This window comes from Pelophylax lessonae, assembly GCF_965119305.1.
Source record: "Pelophylax lessonae genome assembly, chromosome: 3".
Lineage (NCBI taxonomy): Eukaryota > Metazoa > Chordata > Amphibia > Anura > Ranidae > Pelophylax > Pelophylax lessonae.
Genome location: NC_138770.1, coordinates 118,536,905 through 118,553,149, shown reverse-complemented (window position 1 = coordinate 118,553,149; position 16,245 = coordinate 118,536,905). Strand labels below are relative to the sequence as shown.

The 16,245-nt window shown below is 42.8% G+C and overlaps 1 protein-coding gene across 1 annotated transcript in view; it reads right to left on the bottom strand.

Annotated features, from left to right (window-relative positions):
- Window positions 1-2,618: 2,618 nt before the first annotated feature.
- Window positions 2,619-16,245, bottom strand: part of WDCP (WD repeat and coiled coil containing) — a 98,758-nt gene continuing 85,131 nt past the window's right edge. Inside the window, exon 5 of the mRNA XM_082251175.1 lies at window positions 2,619-3,514. Within this exon, the coding sequence (XP_082107301.1) occupies window positions 3,354-3,514 (161 nt within the window). The 3' untranslated portion in view covers window positions 2,619-3,353. The remainder of the gene's footprint in view (window positions 3,515-16,245) is intronic.

The following is a 16,245-nucleotide window of genomic DNA, read 5'->3' as shown; positions in this document are numbered from 1 at the left end:
TTGCAAAATTTACGCTCTTTTTTTGTTTATAGCGCGTGATCAAAAAAATCGCACAGGTGATCAAATACCACCAAAAGAAAGCTCTGTTTGTGGGAAAAAAAGGACACCAAATTCGTTTAGATACAGCGTCGCACGACCGCGCAATTGTCCGTTAAAGTCACGCAGTGCCGAATTGCAAAATACCCCCTGGTCAGGAAGGGGATAAAATCTTCCGGGGCTTAAGTGGTTAACGTATACAAACTGATTAGACTGTTTAGGTAGGTCCTCACATTACATAATTTTGATAAATCTAAAGTGCACTGTACAGAGATTGTACAATCAATTTGTAGAGTGTATGGCCTGCTTAAATTTTTCCACTTAAAATATATATTTTTTTCATCAGACAGGCTGTAGACAACATGGGAGGGCGCAGCACGCAAAATTAACACAACAGGCATTTATCACTAATGGCTGGGAGTGGCTCAGTCAGCAACAGATTTGGTTTTCAACCCAACCAATGCAGTCATTCTACACCCAAGCCTTTTAGATTAAGCGACATTCCACACAGGCACCTTTTAGAGATATTGCTATTCCACACCGACACCTTTTAGATATAATTGCTATTCCACACCCGCACCTTTTAGATATATTGCTATTCCACACTCGCACCTTTTAGATATATTGTCATTAAAAATCTGCAGCTGTGATATAAATCATCATTTTTTACCCACGCCTTTTGAACATATCGTCTTTCCATGCCCATGTCTTTTAGCTAGGTCAGCTTTCCACATCGGTGTCTTTTGGACATATCATCATTTCACACTGAGCCTTCTGAATAGATCATAATTCACACCCAATCCTTTTGCATACCGCCATTCCATACCTGTGCCCTTTGGATATAACATGGGCAATGTACTAATGCCACATAAATCCACCAATACCACCCCTGTATGGCTACTGAGCAACCAGGATAGCAATTTAACAATCAGATATCTACTTTCCTAAAAGGTCCAAAATAAAAGAGCAGTATTGGTTTATAAACATTCCACATATTTGCAGCACAAAGGTTCTGGACACAGCAGACCAGGCCTGCTGTATAACTGGGGAACACGAAGCAACTATCTGGTGGCGACTTACAGTTCCACGTTAGCCAAAAGGCTGCAGTTAGAATATTCCAGTATTAGCAATTTTAACATAAACCTTTCACAAATCGAGGCATTTCACGAGTAACATAAAATATATAAGTAGTGGTTAACTTTAAAGCCCCATGTCAGAATGAATTGCAGGCAAACCGCTTAATAGTACACTGGTACATATTTGGGAGCCGATTTTTATCCATCTGGTTCTGAGATTACATAGACCTGCCACACAGCATGGCCTTTTCTGCTAAAGATAAAGAGGTATTAAAGGCTGATATAGCTTTTTTTTTTTTTTTTTTTTTTAGGGGCCCTCAGGTAGGTTATGCCATAATGTCCATTGCACTTTACAATATTGCGCATTTCATGAGTAACAAATGTGAATCTGGTCTTAAAATAGGCCACTTCTAAAAGCAATACAAGTCTATCTGGCTCAGTGTGATATGTGGAGTGTGTATGCAGCACTGGTAACATTTCAGGTTGTAAAGATCTTTAACTTGGGTTGAGGTTAATGTGATTTTGGGTCTAACGCTTGCCTTCAGCCCCCCATGCCAGGGAACTTTACATGTCAATATCTGCATCCGCTATACTTCTGCCCTGAGAGCACCAGTCATCAGCAAATTGCCGACCGACTTCTATGGGGCCAATGATTAATTCTGTCTGCTTGTGGTGCAAAGATTGCACATGAAGATCTATGGACTTGGGGAGCAGAGTGAAGTACACTGGTCTCCCCCAAAAATGTATATTCTTAGAACCCTGAGTTTTTCTTTAAATTATAATCTGACAGCCATGAACATATGCAGTCAAGATTTCCCGAAGCCGAAATCCCAGCAGCCCTGAGTACAACTGACTGCATATCCAAACATACACTACAAGGCCAAAAGTTTGTGGACATCTGACTATCACAACTATACAAAGTTTTTGAACATCCCATTCTGAAACCATGTGCATTAAAATGGAGGTAGCCTCTTCTGTCTGGCTTCAAAAGCTGCCGCTCTTCTTGGAAGGATTTCCATAAGATCCTGGAGTGTGTGTGTGGGGGAATTTGTGCTCAATCAGCCTTGTGAGGTCAGGTACTGAAATTGAATGCAACAACCTAACAGTCGGGGTTTCAATTCATCCCAAAAGTGTTCAATAGGGTTGAGGTCAGGGCTCTGTGATGGTAACTCAAGTTCCTCAAAACCAAACCCATCAAATCAAGTTATTATTATGGAACTGGCACTGTGTAGTCATGTGGGAACAGAAAACAGCTTTTTGCAAACTGTTGCCACAAGGTTGGAAGTGCACACTTGTCAAAATGTCTTTATACACCTTTCACTTGAAACACCAAAGCTCAAGGATTTGGAGAAGTGTCCAAGTACTTTTGGCCATGTTAACTATAGATATACTGTATATTTACATTTACTCTAAAGAAAAGATGGCATGGATGTCACAACAGCAAGGGCACGAGCTATGCAAGTTTATCATGAAGAAGAAAGAGCTATGCATACAGATCAAAGGAAACATGAAGACTACCTGGCACATATGTTGATCATAGTGTAACAGTGCAGTTACCTCTATGCTGCAAATAACTTTTTTTGCTGGGGGCATAGTTATGTTTTGTTAATAGGATAACTGCATTGGAAACCAGCTTTAAACTCCATCTTTCAATTATAAAGTAAAACCTTAAAAGATCAAAGTGCAGCATGCACTGCCTTGCTTCTTTAAAGCATTAGGTTTGCTACTAAATGACAGGTGCACTTTAAGCCATCAGGACAACCACTTCCTTAGCCTGAATACAACAGGGATATTGAAACAGACCCATTTTTCACATGGCAGTTACCTAGCAGGAACGTAAAAAAAATACAATCAGTGCAATAACATGCAATACATTCTTCATGCATGTTAACCAGAAGTTCTATATCTAAACACTGTACAATGAATCACCACTTCACAAAACACTCAGAGTTTACTATGAGAAGAGCAAATTCAAGCAGAACTGTTCTTTGCCCAGTGGAAATCTCCACATACTGAAATGTTTATCACTGGAGTGGTTTTCAGGCCCAAAGCCCATTTGATTCAGAACGTGTATTGCACTAAACCCTGGAAGAAACATGCCAGCAGCACCGGCGGTAACAAAGAAGTCCTTGTATGGAGTGGGCTCGGTAGCAGAGCATCTGTTTAATAGACATTGATATATTCCTGTAGAGCTGGTTGCCTACAGTCCTGAGCAGGCAGTCTGGATTGAGACAGCACAGGTTAAGTGATACTGCTTGGGGGCTCTGCGTGTTTGCCACCATCTCCACCTAAAGAGAGTGGGTAGCTTCGGGCATCTCTGATGTAAAGCTCCTGATTGGCTGAAAATGTTAGTGGGATGAAACCTTCGCTGTCAGCTGTCAGAGTGATCCAACAAGAGGAACCTGAGAACATAAAATAGGAGATTGTTAGAATAAAACCATCCATTATAGTGTGAGACATTCAAAGAGACTGTCACTTTGCCCATGGTGGGCAAAGTAATAGAGTTGTATGATAGACCCCTGCCCACAAATTATATTAACCAAAGAAAAAGATAAAAAAAAAAAAGAAAACTGATTGCCAACATTGCGGAACATATCTAATGTGTTACAGAAATAAAGTGCTGCACCAAAGGAAATAAACATAAACTTTGAAAAAATTAAAGTGTTCCCAAAAAGTAAAGTCCATATATTATATGTGCCTCTTGGCAGAATCCATCAATAAAAACCTCCCACCATGCAGTGCAAACAGGCAGACAAAAGTGCTGGTGCAAACGGGCAATGAAGTGATAATCCTTGTGTGCAAACAGGCCGCTCACCTCATGTTCTGACCCCTGTATTACCAGTGGGCCAGAAAAACATTTCCCCTCTAGGGATAAATAAACCTGAGATGCTGCTGGCTCCTCTCCACCTTTTTCTCCCTCCAGCCGGCTCAATAGAGCCTTGATGATACTCCACAATATCAAAAAGGGAACAAGAAGATAACATCATCTAGTGCACTCTGTCAAACATTTTATTGTGCAAATATAAATGGAGGATAAAAACTCACAAGCACAGCACTTGAGTAGTGCGGGCCGATCGGGCTTAGACATGCAATTCCTTCCTAGAGATGGCCGTGACCATTCGGCACCTAGTTTATGAAGCAGTCTCCCACACCAGCACTCACCACCGCTGTGCACCTCTGAGTCGGCGTGTGTTCCAATTACAGGAAGTGATGCAACCGGAAGTCCCCGGACGTGGGGTCTTTTTTTGTAGCTTCTTGAAATTGCACCGAGGAGCAAGCTCAGCATGGGAGAATACCATTTGTTGTGACCGGTTGAGGAATACAGGTCCCTCTCAAAAAATTAGCATATTGTGATAAAGTTCATTATTTTCTGATAAACATTAGACTTTCATATATTTTAGATTCATTACACACAACTGAAGTAGTGCAAGCCTTTTATTGTTTTAATATTGATGATTTTGGCATACAGCTCATGAAAAACCAAAATTCCTATCTCAAGAAATTAGCATATCATGAAAAGGTTCTCTAAACGAGCTATTAACCTAATCATCTGAATCAACTAATTAACTCTAAACACCTGCAAAAGATTCCTGAGGCTTTTAAAAACTCCCAGCCTGGTTCATTACTCAAAACCGCAATCATGGGTAAAGACTGCCGACCTGACTGCTGTCCAGAAGGCCATCATTGACAACCCTCAAGCAAGAGGGTAAGACACAGAAAGAAATTTCTGAATGAATAGGCTGTTCCCAGAGTGCTGTATCAAGGCACCTCAGTGGGAAGTCTGTGGGAAGGAAAAAGTGTGGCAGAAAACGCTGCACAACGAGAAGAGGTGACCGGACCCCGAGGAAGATTGTGGAGAAGGACCGATTCCAGACCTTGGGGGACCTGCGGAAGCAGTGGACTGAGTCTGGAGTAGAAACATCTAGAGCCACCGTGTACAGGCATGTGCAGGAAATGGGCTACAGGTGCCGCATTCCCCAGGTCAAGCCACTTTTGAACCAGAAACAGCGTCAGAAGTGCCTGACCTGGGCTACAGAGAAGCAGCACTGGACTGTTGCTCAGTGGTCCAAAGTACTTTTTTCGGATGAAAGCAAATTTTGCATGTCATTCGGAAATAAAGGTGCCAGAGTCTGGAGGAAGACTGGGGAGAGGGAAATGCCAAAATGCCTGAAGTCCAGTGTCAAGTACCCACAGTCAGTGATGGTTTGGGGTGCCATGTCAGCTGCTGGGTCCACTGTGTTTTATCAAGGGCAGGGTCAATGCAGCTAGCTATCAGGAGATTTTGGAGCACTTCATGCTTCCATCTGCTGAAAAGCTTTATGGAGATGAAGATTTCATTTTTCAGCACGACCTGGCACCTGCTCACAGTGCCAAAACCACTGGTAAATTGTTTAATGACCATGGTATTACTGTGTTCAATTGGCCTGCCAACTCTCCTGACCTGAACCCCATAGAGAATCTGTAGGATGTTGTGAAGAGAAAGTTGAGAGACGCAAGATCCAACACTCTGGATGAGCTCAAGGCCGCTATCGAAGCATCCTAGGCCTCCATAACACCTCAGCAGTGCCACAGGCTGATTGCCTCCATGCCACACCGCATTGAAGCAGTCATTTCTGCAAAAGGATTCCCGACCAAGTATTGAGTGCATAACTGAACATAATTATTTGAAGGTTGACTTTTTTTTGTATTAAAAACACTTTTCTTTTATTGGTCGGATGAAATATGCAAATTTTTTGAGATAGGAATTTTGGTTTTTCATGAGCTGTATGCCAAAATCATCAATATTAAAACAATAAAAGGCTTGCACTACTTCAGTTGTGTGTAATGAATCTAAAATATATGAAAGTCTAATGTTTATCAGTACATTACAGAAAATAATGAACTTTATAACAATATGCAAATTTTTTGAGAGGGACCTGTATTATAAGCGACATAGACCCCATTGTGGTCAGGGAGCTCTGGTGAGTGTGTTATCTATGTGGTGGGGAGCACATTAAAGCGGAGTTCCACCCTGGAATTTTTTTTTTTTTTTTTAAATACCCCCGGGACAGTCAGGGCTAGTACATTCCACAATGGCTAGCCTCTGATCTGTCCCGGTTTGCACTTACCTGTTAGGACAAATACTTACCTTGAAAACGTCTTGTCCAGCGCTGCCATCTCAGATGTGGGCAGCTTGAAGCCAGCGAGATCCTCTTCGGCGTCCTCTTCCACCTTGTTCGGTCCCTCGATGCCCTGCGCCGGCCCCGCCGTCACTTCCGGTGCGCGCGCGTCATCCCTCCACAGCTTCTGGGCATGCCCAGAAGCTGTTTAGAAGGGGATGACGCGCGCGCCCCGGAACTGACGTCGGGGCCGGTGCAGGCGCAATGATTCCTGGGATCTATGACGTTCAGCTCCCAGGAATCATTGCAGAGCCAGGAAGTGACGACGGGCCACGGCCGAGGAAGGAGGAAGAAGGAAGTAAGGTGAGTATATTTTCTTCGCTACGAGGTAAGTAAAAAAAAAAAAAAAAAAATGCGATTATCCATTTCTTTTTCAGGTGACCCGGAGCGAGAAGATGGAGGTAAGTATAAAATTAGGGTGGAACTCCACTTTAAGTCTGTGGATTGATGGCATGAGAGCACCATTGAAGCATATTACAAAAATCTGTGAACATTTTATTGTACTGGCACTAATATTTGATAGTGGACTGATAAAATTGCATTACATTTGCATGGACACTTTAATGGACTTAATGTTGCGATTTATTGGGATATTTATATGGTTAGCGCAGCTACTTTTTCTTTACTTATTATTTATGCACAGAGTGTTTGCCCTATTGAGCTGCTGCCAAGGTAAGGAAGGTAAGGGATTTTTATAGTTTGGGTAGGGCACATTTGTTGCGCCGGTGTATTCATACACATTTGGCAAAAAAAAAAGCAACCTTGGAAAAAAAAGGATAGATACACCTAAAAAGGTTTGAAGGACTATCTTTGCAGAACCAACTAAACCAGGTTGAGATCCCACTGAGTCAATGGGAAACAAACAGGAGGAAAACTGTGGGCACCCAGCATGAAGGCCTTTACCAGAGTGTGGGAGGCAATTGGTCACTGAAAAGGTTTCGCTGAGGCCGATATTTGAGCCTTTATAGTACTCAGTCCAAACGCTGATCCAGACCAGACTAAGAAAAAGACTGGATATACCCGATGGAGAAACTCCTGGGATGGAATTTTCTTGTCACGCACCAAGGGAAACAGGCTTTTCAAGTGTAATGGTAGATTTTGCGGGAAGCTGCTTTCCTAGCTTTTAGGCGTGTAAGTATGACTGAATGTGACAGGACCCTGTCCCTCAGGACCTGTGCTGCCATGCCATGAGGCCAGTGACTTAGAAGCAGGTGTAGCAAACCCAGCCCCTGGGACAGAAGATCTGAACAATCTGGGTGGGTGCACAGAGATTCTGCCAGTAGCCTGATGAGTTCTGAGTATCATGTCTTCCTGGGCTAGTTCAGAGCCATGAGAATTGCCATAATATGGACACAATTCGGTCCAGTTTGTGGTCTTACCTGAAAGCAAGAAAGTGCATATTTGGTGTCTCCCACCTATAACAGAGGGCACAAAACACTTTGGGGTAAAGAACCTGACATTGATGACTGAGAAAACCTGCTCACAAATTATCCACACCTGTGAAGTTCAGTCTAAGCCAGAATCAGTTCTGCTGCTGAATGAACCACAAGACGTCTTGTTCCTCTCTGATGATGTAAGCCACAGTCATGGCATTGTCCAACTGAATTCTTGTTGGATGGCCTTTTAGGACGAGAGGTCCAGAGTTGAAGTAATAATAGAATCTTCCCAAGTTTCAGAATAAGGTTGGAACTGAGAGGGTGTCCAGAACTCCTCCCCAGCTTTATAGGCTGGTATCTTTAGTGAGAACCTTCCAAACCATTGCCAAACTTGCAACCCATCATTTCAGGGTAAGCCTGGCCCTGCTGGTCAGGTGGTGTATGAGAAGAATCTGAGACTGGGCCGCTTGTCCGACACTGGCATAAAGTTGAAATGCAATGGTCTGCAGTAAAAGAGGGCATATGTACTTGCCTTGAGGGAGGAAATCATTAGGCTAGCACGTTAGTAGGACCAAGAAGCAGTGGACAGGCCAAAGGGAAGGGCACCAATTGGCCATGATGTTTTGCGAAAAGCAGGCAGCGCAGATGCAATAAAAATACAGGGACATGCAAGTGGGCATTCTTCATGTCCACAGAGGCCAGACGCTCTCCCATATGGGGGGAAGCAATAACAGACCAGGTGGACTACATGCTGATTTTTAATTTTTTTTCCTGGAGCAGGTGTGGATAATGTTAAGATCTAATATGGGGCATATGCCCCCCTTTATAATGGAGACAACAAAAAAGCTGGAATAGAAAACTTAATTTTTTTTTGGGGACAGTGGCTAGGACCCCATTATAGAGAAACTTGTCTAGAGTGAAGGTCTGCCAATCTAGCAGAGATCCTGGTAAGTTTGACAAAAAGAAGTGGGATTGAGGGAGAGACTATAAATTTAGTTTGTAACCCTGCAAACGAACAAGACTTAAGTAGCTGAAATGTCCTGGAACCAGATAGCTATGAAGACAACAACACCCCCCCCCTCACTCTAACAGGTGGGGTTGCCCCCTAAATGAGAGACAAACTAGATTCCAGACTTAGTGGACTTATGGGTCCAGGTCTAAAGGTTGAACAGAGTTCCAGGCTTTTGCTGTACAGTAGACTAGGAAGCCAGAAAAAGAAAAAATATATAAACACTTTTAGCCTCAGGAATAAAGGGTTTCCCCAGATGATTTTTTTTCGTCTTCTTCTGGGGCTACATACACTCGAAGAACACTAGAAAAAAACCTGATGCATACTGGGAGTGGGAGGGTATACAGTATATAGGGCGGTCCTTGCAGCTTTGCCAGTTCACACCTTTTGCAGGTGGCAGTATATCCGGTGTTCTGAAATACTATCCTGGGTTCTGTAATCTATAACTAAGAAAAGTCCTCAGTAAGTCATTGAATTTGCCAAGCCTTACAGATTGAAAATTACATTTTGGATTAAATTGCACATTTAGGCTGAGTATTTATAGATGGGGGAATTAAAATGCTTATCAAATGCCTAAAGCACATTTGGTAAGCAGGTGATAAAGGTTTCAGAGTATCTACGAAATGTTCTGAATACTTGACAAATGTTCAGAAAACATACAAATAGGCCAAATCATTTCAAAATGACACTGTAATGCTTTGTATCCTGCCTATCAGAGAGACATCTGCTGTGAGACGAAGTGGCTGGCAGCCATAAAATGCCACAGCAGATGTCCTAGTGACAGTTTGTACATGGATGGCTTCATTGCTGCTCACATGTGTAGTGTCCAATTTGTTTAGAATACAAAAGAATGTAGTCAAAACGGTTGGAAGGTTGTGCAACAACACACTCACCGTTAACTCCAATGATCTGTAAGTGCTCAACCTAAAATTAACCTGTGAAAGAGACTTAGGTTTAGGACTATTGCTGACCTACAGTATCTCACACAAGTGAGTACACCCCTCACATTTTTGTAAATATTTTATTATATTTTTTCATGTGACAACACTGAAGAAATGACACTTTGCTAAAATGTAAAGTAGTGAGTGTACAGCTTGTATAATAGTGTAAATTTGCTGTCTCCTCAAAATAACTGAACACAGCCATTACTGTCTAAACCGCTGGCAACAAAAGTGAGTACACCCCTAAGTCAAAATGTCCGAATTGGGCCCAATTAGCCATTTTCCCTCACCGGTGTAATGTGTCAACTGCGCGGCCAAAGGAAGCATCCGAGGATGCCATCACAGCAAGTGTGTAAAATCCTGTGTAAAGTTGCACAGAGGACCAGCCGCTGCTGTGCACACCTGAGCCACAGAAGCCTGATGGCGAAATGCCCAATAGGCACGGACAGCTCACTCAGAATGAGCCCGGGAGGGAAAAGAGGAACCTGACCCTGGATTGAACAGGCCCGAACAATCGCCCGCCTGATCCAGATAGACATGTTTGCCGCGGACGCTGCCGCACCCTTCCGAGGACCCTCAGGAATAACAAACAGTGAGTCAGACCTCCAAAAAGACTCTGTGGCGGACAGGGAAAACCCTGACCGCTCGAACAACCCCCAAGGAAAGCAAGGCAATATCCTTGAGATGCCTGGGTTTCGCCCAAAGCGAAGACAAGACAACACCGTCGTAGAGGTGGAAAGCAGATACCACCTTGGGAAGACAAGAGGGATTGGGTCGCAAGACCACTTTGTCCCTATGAGCAACCAGATAAGGTTAGCGGCAAGACAGAGCCACCAATTTAGACACTCTGCGAGCAGAGGTCACAGCCACCAGAAAAGCAACTTTCTGGGACAACACAGGCAGAGATATGTCTCTGATGTTTTCAAAGGGGGGCCGTTGCAAAACGGACAAAAACCAAGTTCAGGTCCAATGGCAGCAAAGGAGCTTCTTCCCGGGAAGCCAGATGTCGCACCCTCTGAATAAAGGTGCGAATCAATGAATTAGTCGCCAAGGGACGCTGGAAAAAAGGCCATGGCCGACAAATGACCTTCAAACGTGGCCAGCGCCAAACGCTGATCCACACCTTCCTGTAGGAGGGCCAAAACCCTCGCCACTGAAGAAGAGTGGGGATGAAAAACCCTGCGACAGGCACCATAAAAGATTCGATCTTGCAAGGGGGCTCAGAGAAATCCTCCTGTCAAACGACTGAGGCGTTCTGTCCCACCTGGCAAGAATCTCTGCTTGCAGAGTTCTCGTGTGAAACTGAGCAAAAGGGAAAGCCTCGAAAGCTGAAACCATCAGAGCCAGAGACCGCATGCAGGCCCGCAGAGAGGAGAGATTGTTGCCCCCGAGGGACCTGATCTTGCCCTGCAAAGTCTGCAACTTGTTTTCCGGGAGAAAGACCTTCGTCTGAGAGGAGTCCAGGACCATCCCCAGGTACGGGAAGCAAACCGAAGGAGTCAAATCTCCTGACGCTAGGCAGCATAAAACTGGAGAGCAGCTCCTATTGGCTGATGGGTAATAGCTCAAAAACAGCCCCCTAGAGGTGTGTTATGTGTAAAGGCTTTTGTTTTTTTACCTTTTACTGCCTAGCCTGCTCCTGCAGAGGATGCCATTACCCACTAGTGAAGGCTAACTGAACAAGCGGCGACTGTCAGAGGACGTAAGAGGAACAACGGTGGCCACACAAAATATTGACACTTTGGGCCCAATTTGGACATTTTCACTTAGGGGTGTACTCCCTTTTGTTGCCAGCGGTTTAGAAATTAACTGGCTTTAGATTGTAGCAAAGTGTAATTTCTTCACATGAAAAGATATAATAAAATATTTACAAAAATGTGAGGGGTGTACTCACTTTTGTGAGATACTGTACATCTAAAGAAATATAGTTTCAGATCTCAAACTTCTGAACTGTGTACTTGTGAGGCAGGGTGTCAAAATACTGAAGTCACTGGATCAACATGACACAAAGGTAACCTGTATTTCTGGCAATGGCAGTTTACATATTTGTATCAGTACATGTTTCCTTTAGTGGCTTATTGATTAGCATTCCCAGATATATTACTGATTGTATGATTAATAAAGAAGTATTAGGTGCCATTTCCAATCCCTAGATTCTATGCAGCATTGAAAGATGTTTTCCAGATACATTGTGAGTTTGTGTTAAAATCTTGCTATAGACATTAGACAGGAGTTAAAAGCGTGCACGTCATCCAACCCTTTGTACAACAAGCTAACACACACACACACACACTTGCTTACTGAAATCTGGAAATGTGTTTGTACACAGCCTTTTTGCCAAGGAGCAGTCCACCAAAAAGTGGTACTTTGGTTACAGGTCCCCCTCTGACTTCTTATATCACTTGTTAAGCAGCATCTTATCTCTCTTTGTTAATAGTTACTGGTTCCACACAACTTGAAATTGGATCTTCTATTTTCTCGGGTTGCTTTGCCCATTAGATCACGTAAAATTAAAAACCAACAGACAGAAAAGGACTACTTTGCAATGCCACAGAGACCCCAAGAGGTATGAAAAAAAAAAAAAAAAAAAAAAAAAGTTTAAAGGTTTACTATTCCAGCATCCAACAGCTGGAATACCAGCTCTAGCTGTGCTGAACCTATAGTTTAATAACTAAAAATATCCTAACATATACAAAATTCTCCTCTTACCCAAGATCTTCGGCCCATGCCTGATGTTAATGTGGTCATGGATATCTCAATAGTTACATAATCATTCATTCTAAAACAGGCGTATCCTCCAACCATAGTCAAGTGTCTTTAGTGCTCTTGCTTCTGAGATTCTGATACAGCCTTGCGCCGCTCAAAAACACTCACATACAAGCTGGCCAAACATGCACAGACTTTTTTTTTTGGTCAATCTGTGGGCTGAATGAAGGAAATCTTAAAGATTCCTCCTTCTCAGCTAAATAACGGGGGTTGCCAAATCCTCTGTTGCTGTTGTCAAAATACTCGAACAGTGCCTGCACCTCCTTGGTTACAGGCCCTGTTCAGCTGGCATTTTTCTACCTGGTTCCTTTGGCAAAAGTCGATTATAAAATCAACTTTTTTCAATTTGAGTGCTGCCGACAGGGTCACCTACAGAAGGAATTTGGTCGATTCAACAGGAATTTGATGTGCGTGTATAGCAAGCTTTAGCGCAAACCACAACAGTATACACGTGTCTACAGACAGACAGTAGGCAGTGCCAATATTTTATGGACACTTTGCCAATCTCAGGATACACTTTACTGCAAATGTGAACATAAATCTTCTCAGAGACTTGACACCCAGTTACATGTTGTTGTTGACAGTCACCTGATCGGGAAACATCTCATTCCTTTGAAACTAGATGACTACACTCTCAAATACAATTTCTGAACGTTCCCTATACCAGAGCAATCTTTTGAGTTCAGGTCCAAGTAGTATCCTGAAAATTATACCCTTTGTCTGGAATTTCTCCTGAAAAACAGCAGTGAGCCTTCTGGTGTGAGTATACTGAGGCACACTGGAGATTGGGGAAAAATTTGGTAAGGTTACTACTGTGTTGCTTGCGGTTCTCCTTATTGGAGGCTCTGACATGAGCATATTTTTGCTAAGTCCACATTTGTCATAAAACACCATTAATTAAAAAAATATAAAATAAATGGTATTAGTAGCACAGACAAAACAGTCAGGCACAACGAATAAATTGTCCCATAGAACACCAATCAGTATATCATGCTCAGTCCATCAGAGTAGATAAATCATCCTGACAGACTCTGTGAATTGACGAATATCCTATACTTCCAGAACAGAACCAGAACAGTCCCAGTGTACAGTAAGAAAATATGGGCCACCTCACACTCCTTCACCCAAGTGCGGATAGATTTAGAGCAGGTGGTAACTCACCAAAAAGCATGTCGATACCAGAAGTGATCAGGGGTGACAAACGGATGGCCTGGAGGACACCACACTAGTGTGGAGTGGGTGAAGAGACCCCCGACCTACCGTGAGTGCACCCGCACAGTAGGTGAGGAGAGGGGTGTTATCTATTCAGAGGGACCCGGGGGGATACCATTGTTGGAACAATGCTGGATACAGAGAACAAGTGTCGGCCACTGTGGAGTTGATATATCATGCCTTCATGCCTTATCCATGAAAGTGGGTAGGCATTGCTTTTTGGCGAGTTACCACCTGCTCTAAATCTATCCGCACTTGGGTGAAGGAGTGTGAGGTGGCCCATATTTTCTCGATGTACACTGGGACGGTTCTGGAAGTATAGGATATTCATCAATTCACAAAGTCTGTCAGAATGGTTTATCTACTCTGATGGACTGAGCATGATACACTGATTGGTGTTCTATGGGACAATTTATTCGTTGTGTCTGACTGTGTTTTGTCTGTGCTACTAATACCATTTATATTTTTGAATTAATGTTGTTTTAGGACATACATGTTTCTTTTAAGTCGCAGAGACTTGTCTGGAATTTAGCAATATCTTTAAGGGATATTTCCTTTCTCTTAGGTTATTTATCCTAAGCGCAGGGGACCATTTCTTTGTTTATTTGGCATTTTTAAAAGTCCACATTTGTGTAATCAATAACAGCACCTTTTAGTGTTCTTAGTTTACATGAGTTGGAGAAAGGAAGATTGCGTTTGAAACAGCTGATGGTGCAGACTAGGAAAGTACCACTATTTTTACATTACATTACATTGGAGAATGGAAAAGCTTGCTTTAACTCCTTCCTGCTGCAGCCCTTTAACTGGGCCTTCTGGGGAAGGGGGGCAAAGACTTCCTAATCACGTGATCGCTGATCGTCACATGATTGGGAGCCCGCCTGGCCAGCTTCCAATCAAAAACTAGAGAACACGAGTTCTCAATACCAGCTTGGTCACTGTTCTGCCGCCGGGCACCCGTGATGGCTCCCCGCGGAGAGCTGTCTGCTGTTGTAAACACAACAGATCGATGTTCTCTCAGGAATCAATACAGAGCGCCTGTGTTCCTCCTATTTAGGATCACAGGTCTCTGTGTTGATTCCACAAGCCCATACCCCTCACAGTTAGAAAACACCCCCTAGGCATACATTTAACCCTTTATTCACCCTTGGGTTACCCCTTCCCTGTCAAGTGTCATTATTACAGCAACAGTGCATATTTTTAGCACTGATTACTGTAGTAATGTCTCTGGTCCCCCCAAAAATGTTAGTTAGGGGACCGATCTGTCCACCGCAATGTCGCAGTCCCGCTAATCGCCACCATTACTAAAAAAAAATATAAAAATGACATAAGTCTTTCCCCTAGTTTGTAGACGCGATAACTTTTGCGAAAACAAAAACAGAATACGCTTATTTGGATTTTTTTTTTTTACCAAAAATATGTAGTAGAATACAAATTGGCCTAAAATTATGAAAAAATTAGATTTTTACATTATTTTTAGTGGGAATGTTATATAGCAGAAAGTGTTTTTTTTTTTTTTCAGAATTGTCGCTCTTTTTTTTGTTTGCAAGAGGAGGGGGGAGTGGGACTTTGCATGAGACGCACGATGGGATATGTTGTGCGCCTCCATCCCTATTCAGTAAAGATAAAAAAAAAGGTTGGGACTTTGAGTGAGAGACATGACACGGCTTGCAGGTAAAAATTACACATTTATGGATATATACATACAGATGAGGGCCATAACATGGAATGTATAAATATTAATATATTGCATAGACAGAGTAAAAAACTGGTAAATAGTCCCAATTCCAGTGTTCATAAAAACCCAACATGGCAAGTTTCCAAGAGTAATGAGGTAATTTACAACATCAATGGACTGCAATGATCAACAGTACTAAAGTAAATTGATATAATCACAACATCATTGAACTCAACGCATATCGTGGACTAAATGTGCCACTTCATCAGGAGTAGATGTCTGATCTATAAAAAGTATGTATATGTAAGAAAATGGCAGATAAGGATAAATAAAGACTGGGAGGGAAAGGGGAAGTGAAAGAGGCAAAGCCCCCAAGTCCCCAAAACTTACATAGTAATGTAGGTGGTTGCTGGCATTGGGAATAAGACATGGCCTGGGGTGTCTCCCACGTGAGCTGAGGGAACCCAGTCGGGCAAACAAGGCCAAACACGCAACACACATGGAGAGTAGGACTGGAATATGTGAATTGGAAGGTATTGCGCCAGTAGCAGCAAAGCAAAAAGATGTCTCTAAAAGGTGAAAAAAAAATATATATAAAAAATGTAAGTCTGTATGATGATAGAGGTATCAAGGTGCTGCTACCATAGTGAGACCTAGAAAAATATATAAAGCGGTGGTGGATGGGACACCAAGTGGAGTGTAGGAAATAAAGTGCAGAGTGGGAAGAACTTTGGTGCTCAAGAAATCATAAGTGAACCACGTGATATAGTAAAAGAACTACAGTTGTGAGATGTACCCAAAAAAGAGGGGTTAAGCAGGTGCAAAATAGGAAAAAATATGAAGAAAAGAGACCAAACACCGAGGGCTAAGTGTTTAAGAAGACAAAGGGTGAGAGCAGAATAAAATTGTGAAAAACAATTACCAAAAGGTTAGAGCCCAAACTGCCTGCATGCGTGTACCGTGACCGCCAGTGTAGCCAGGCCCTGTGGTCCCAA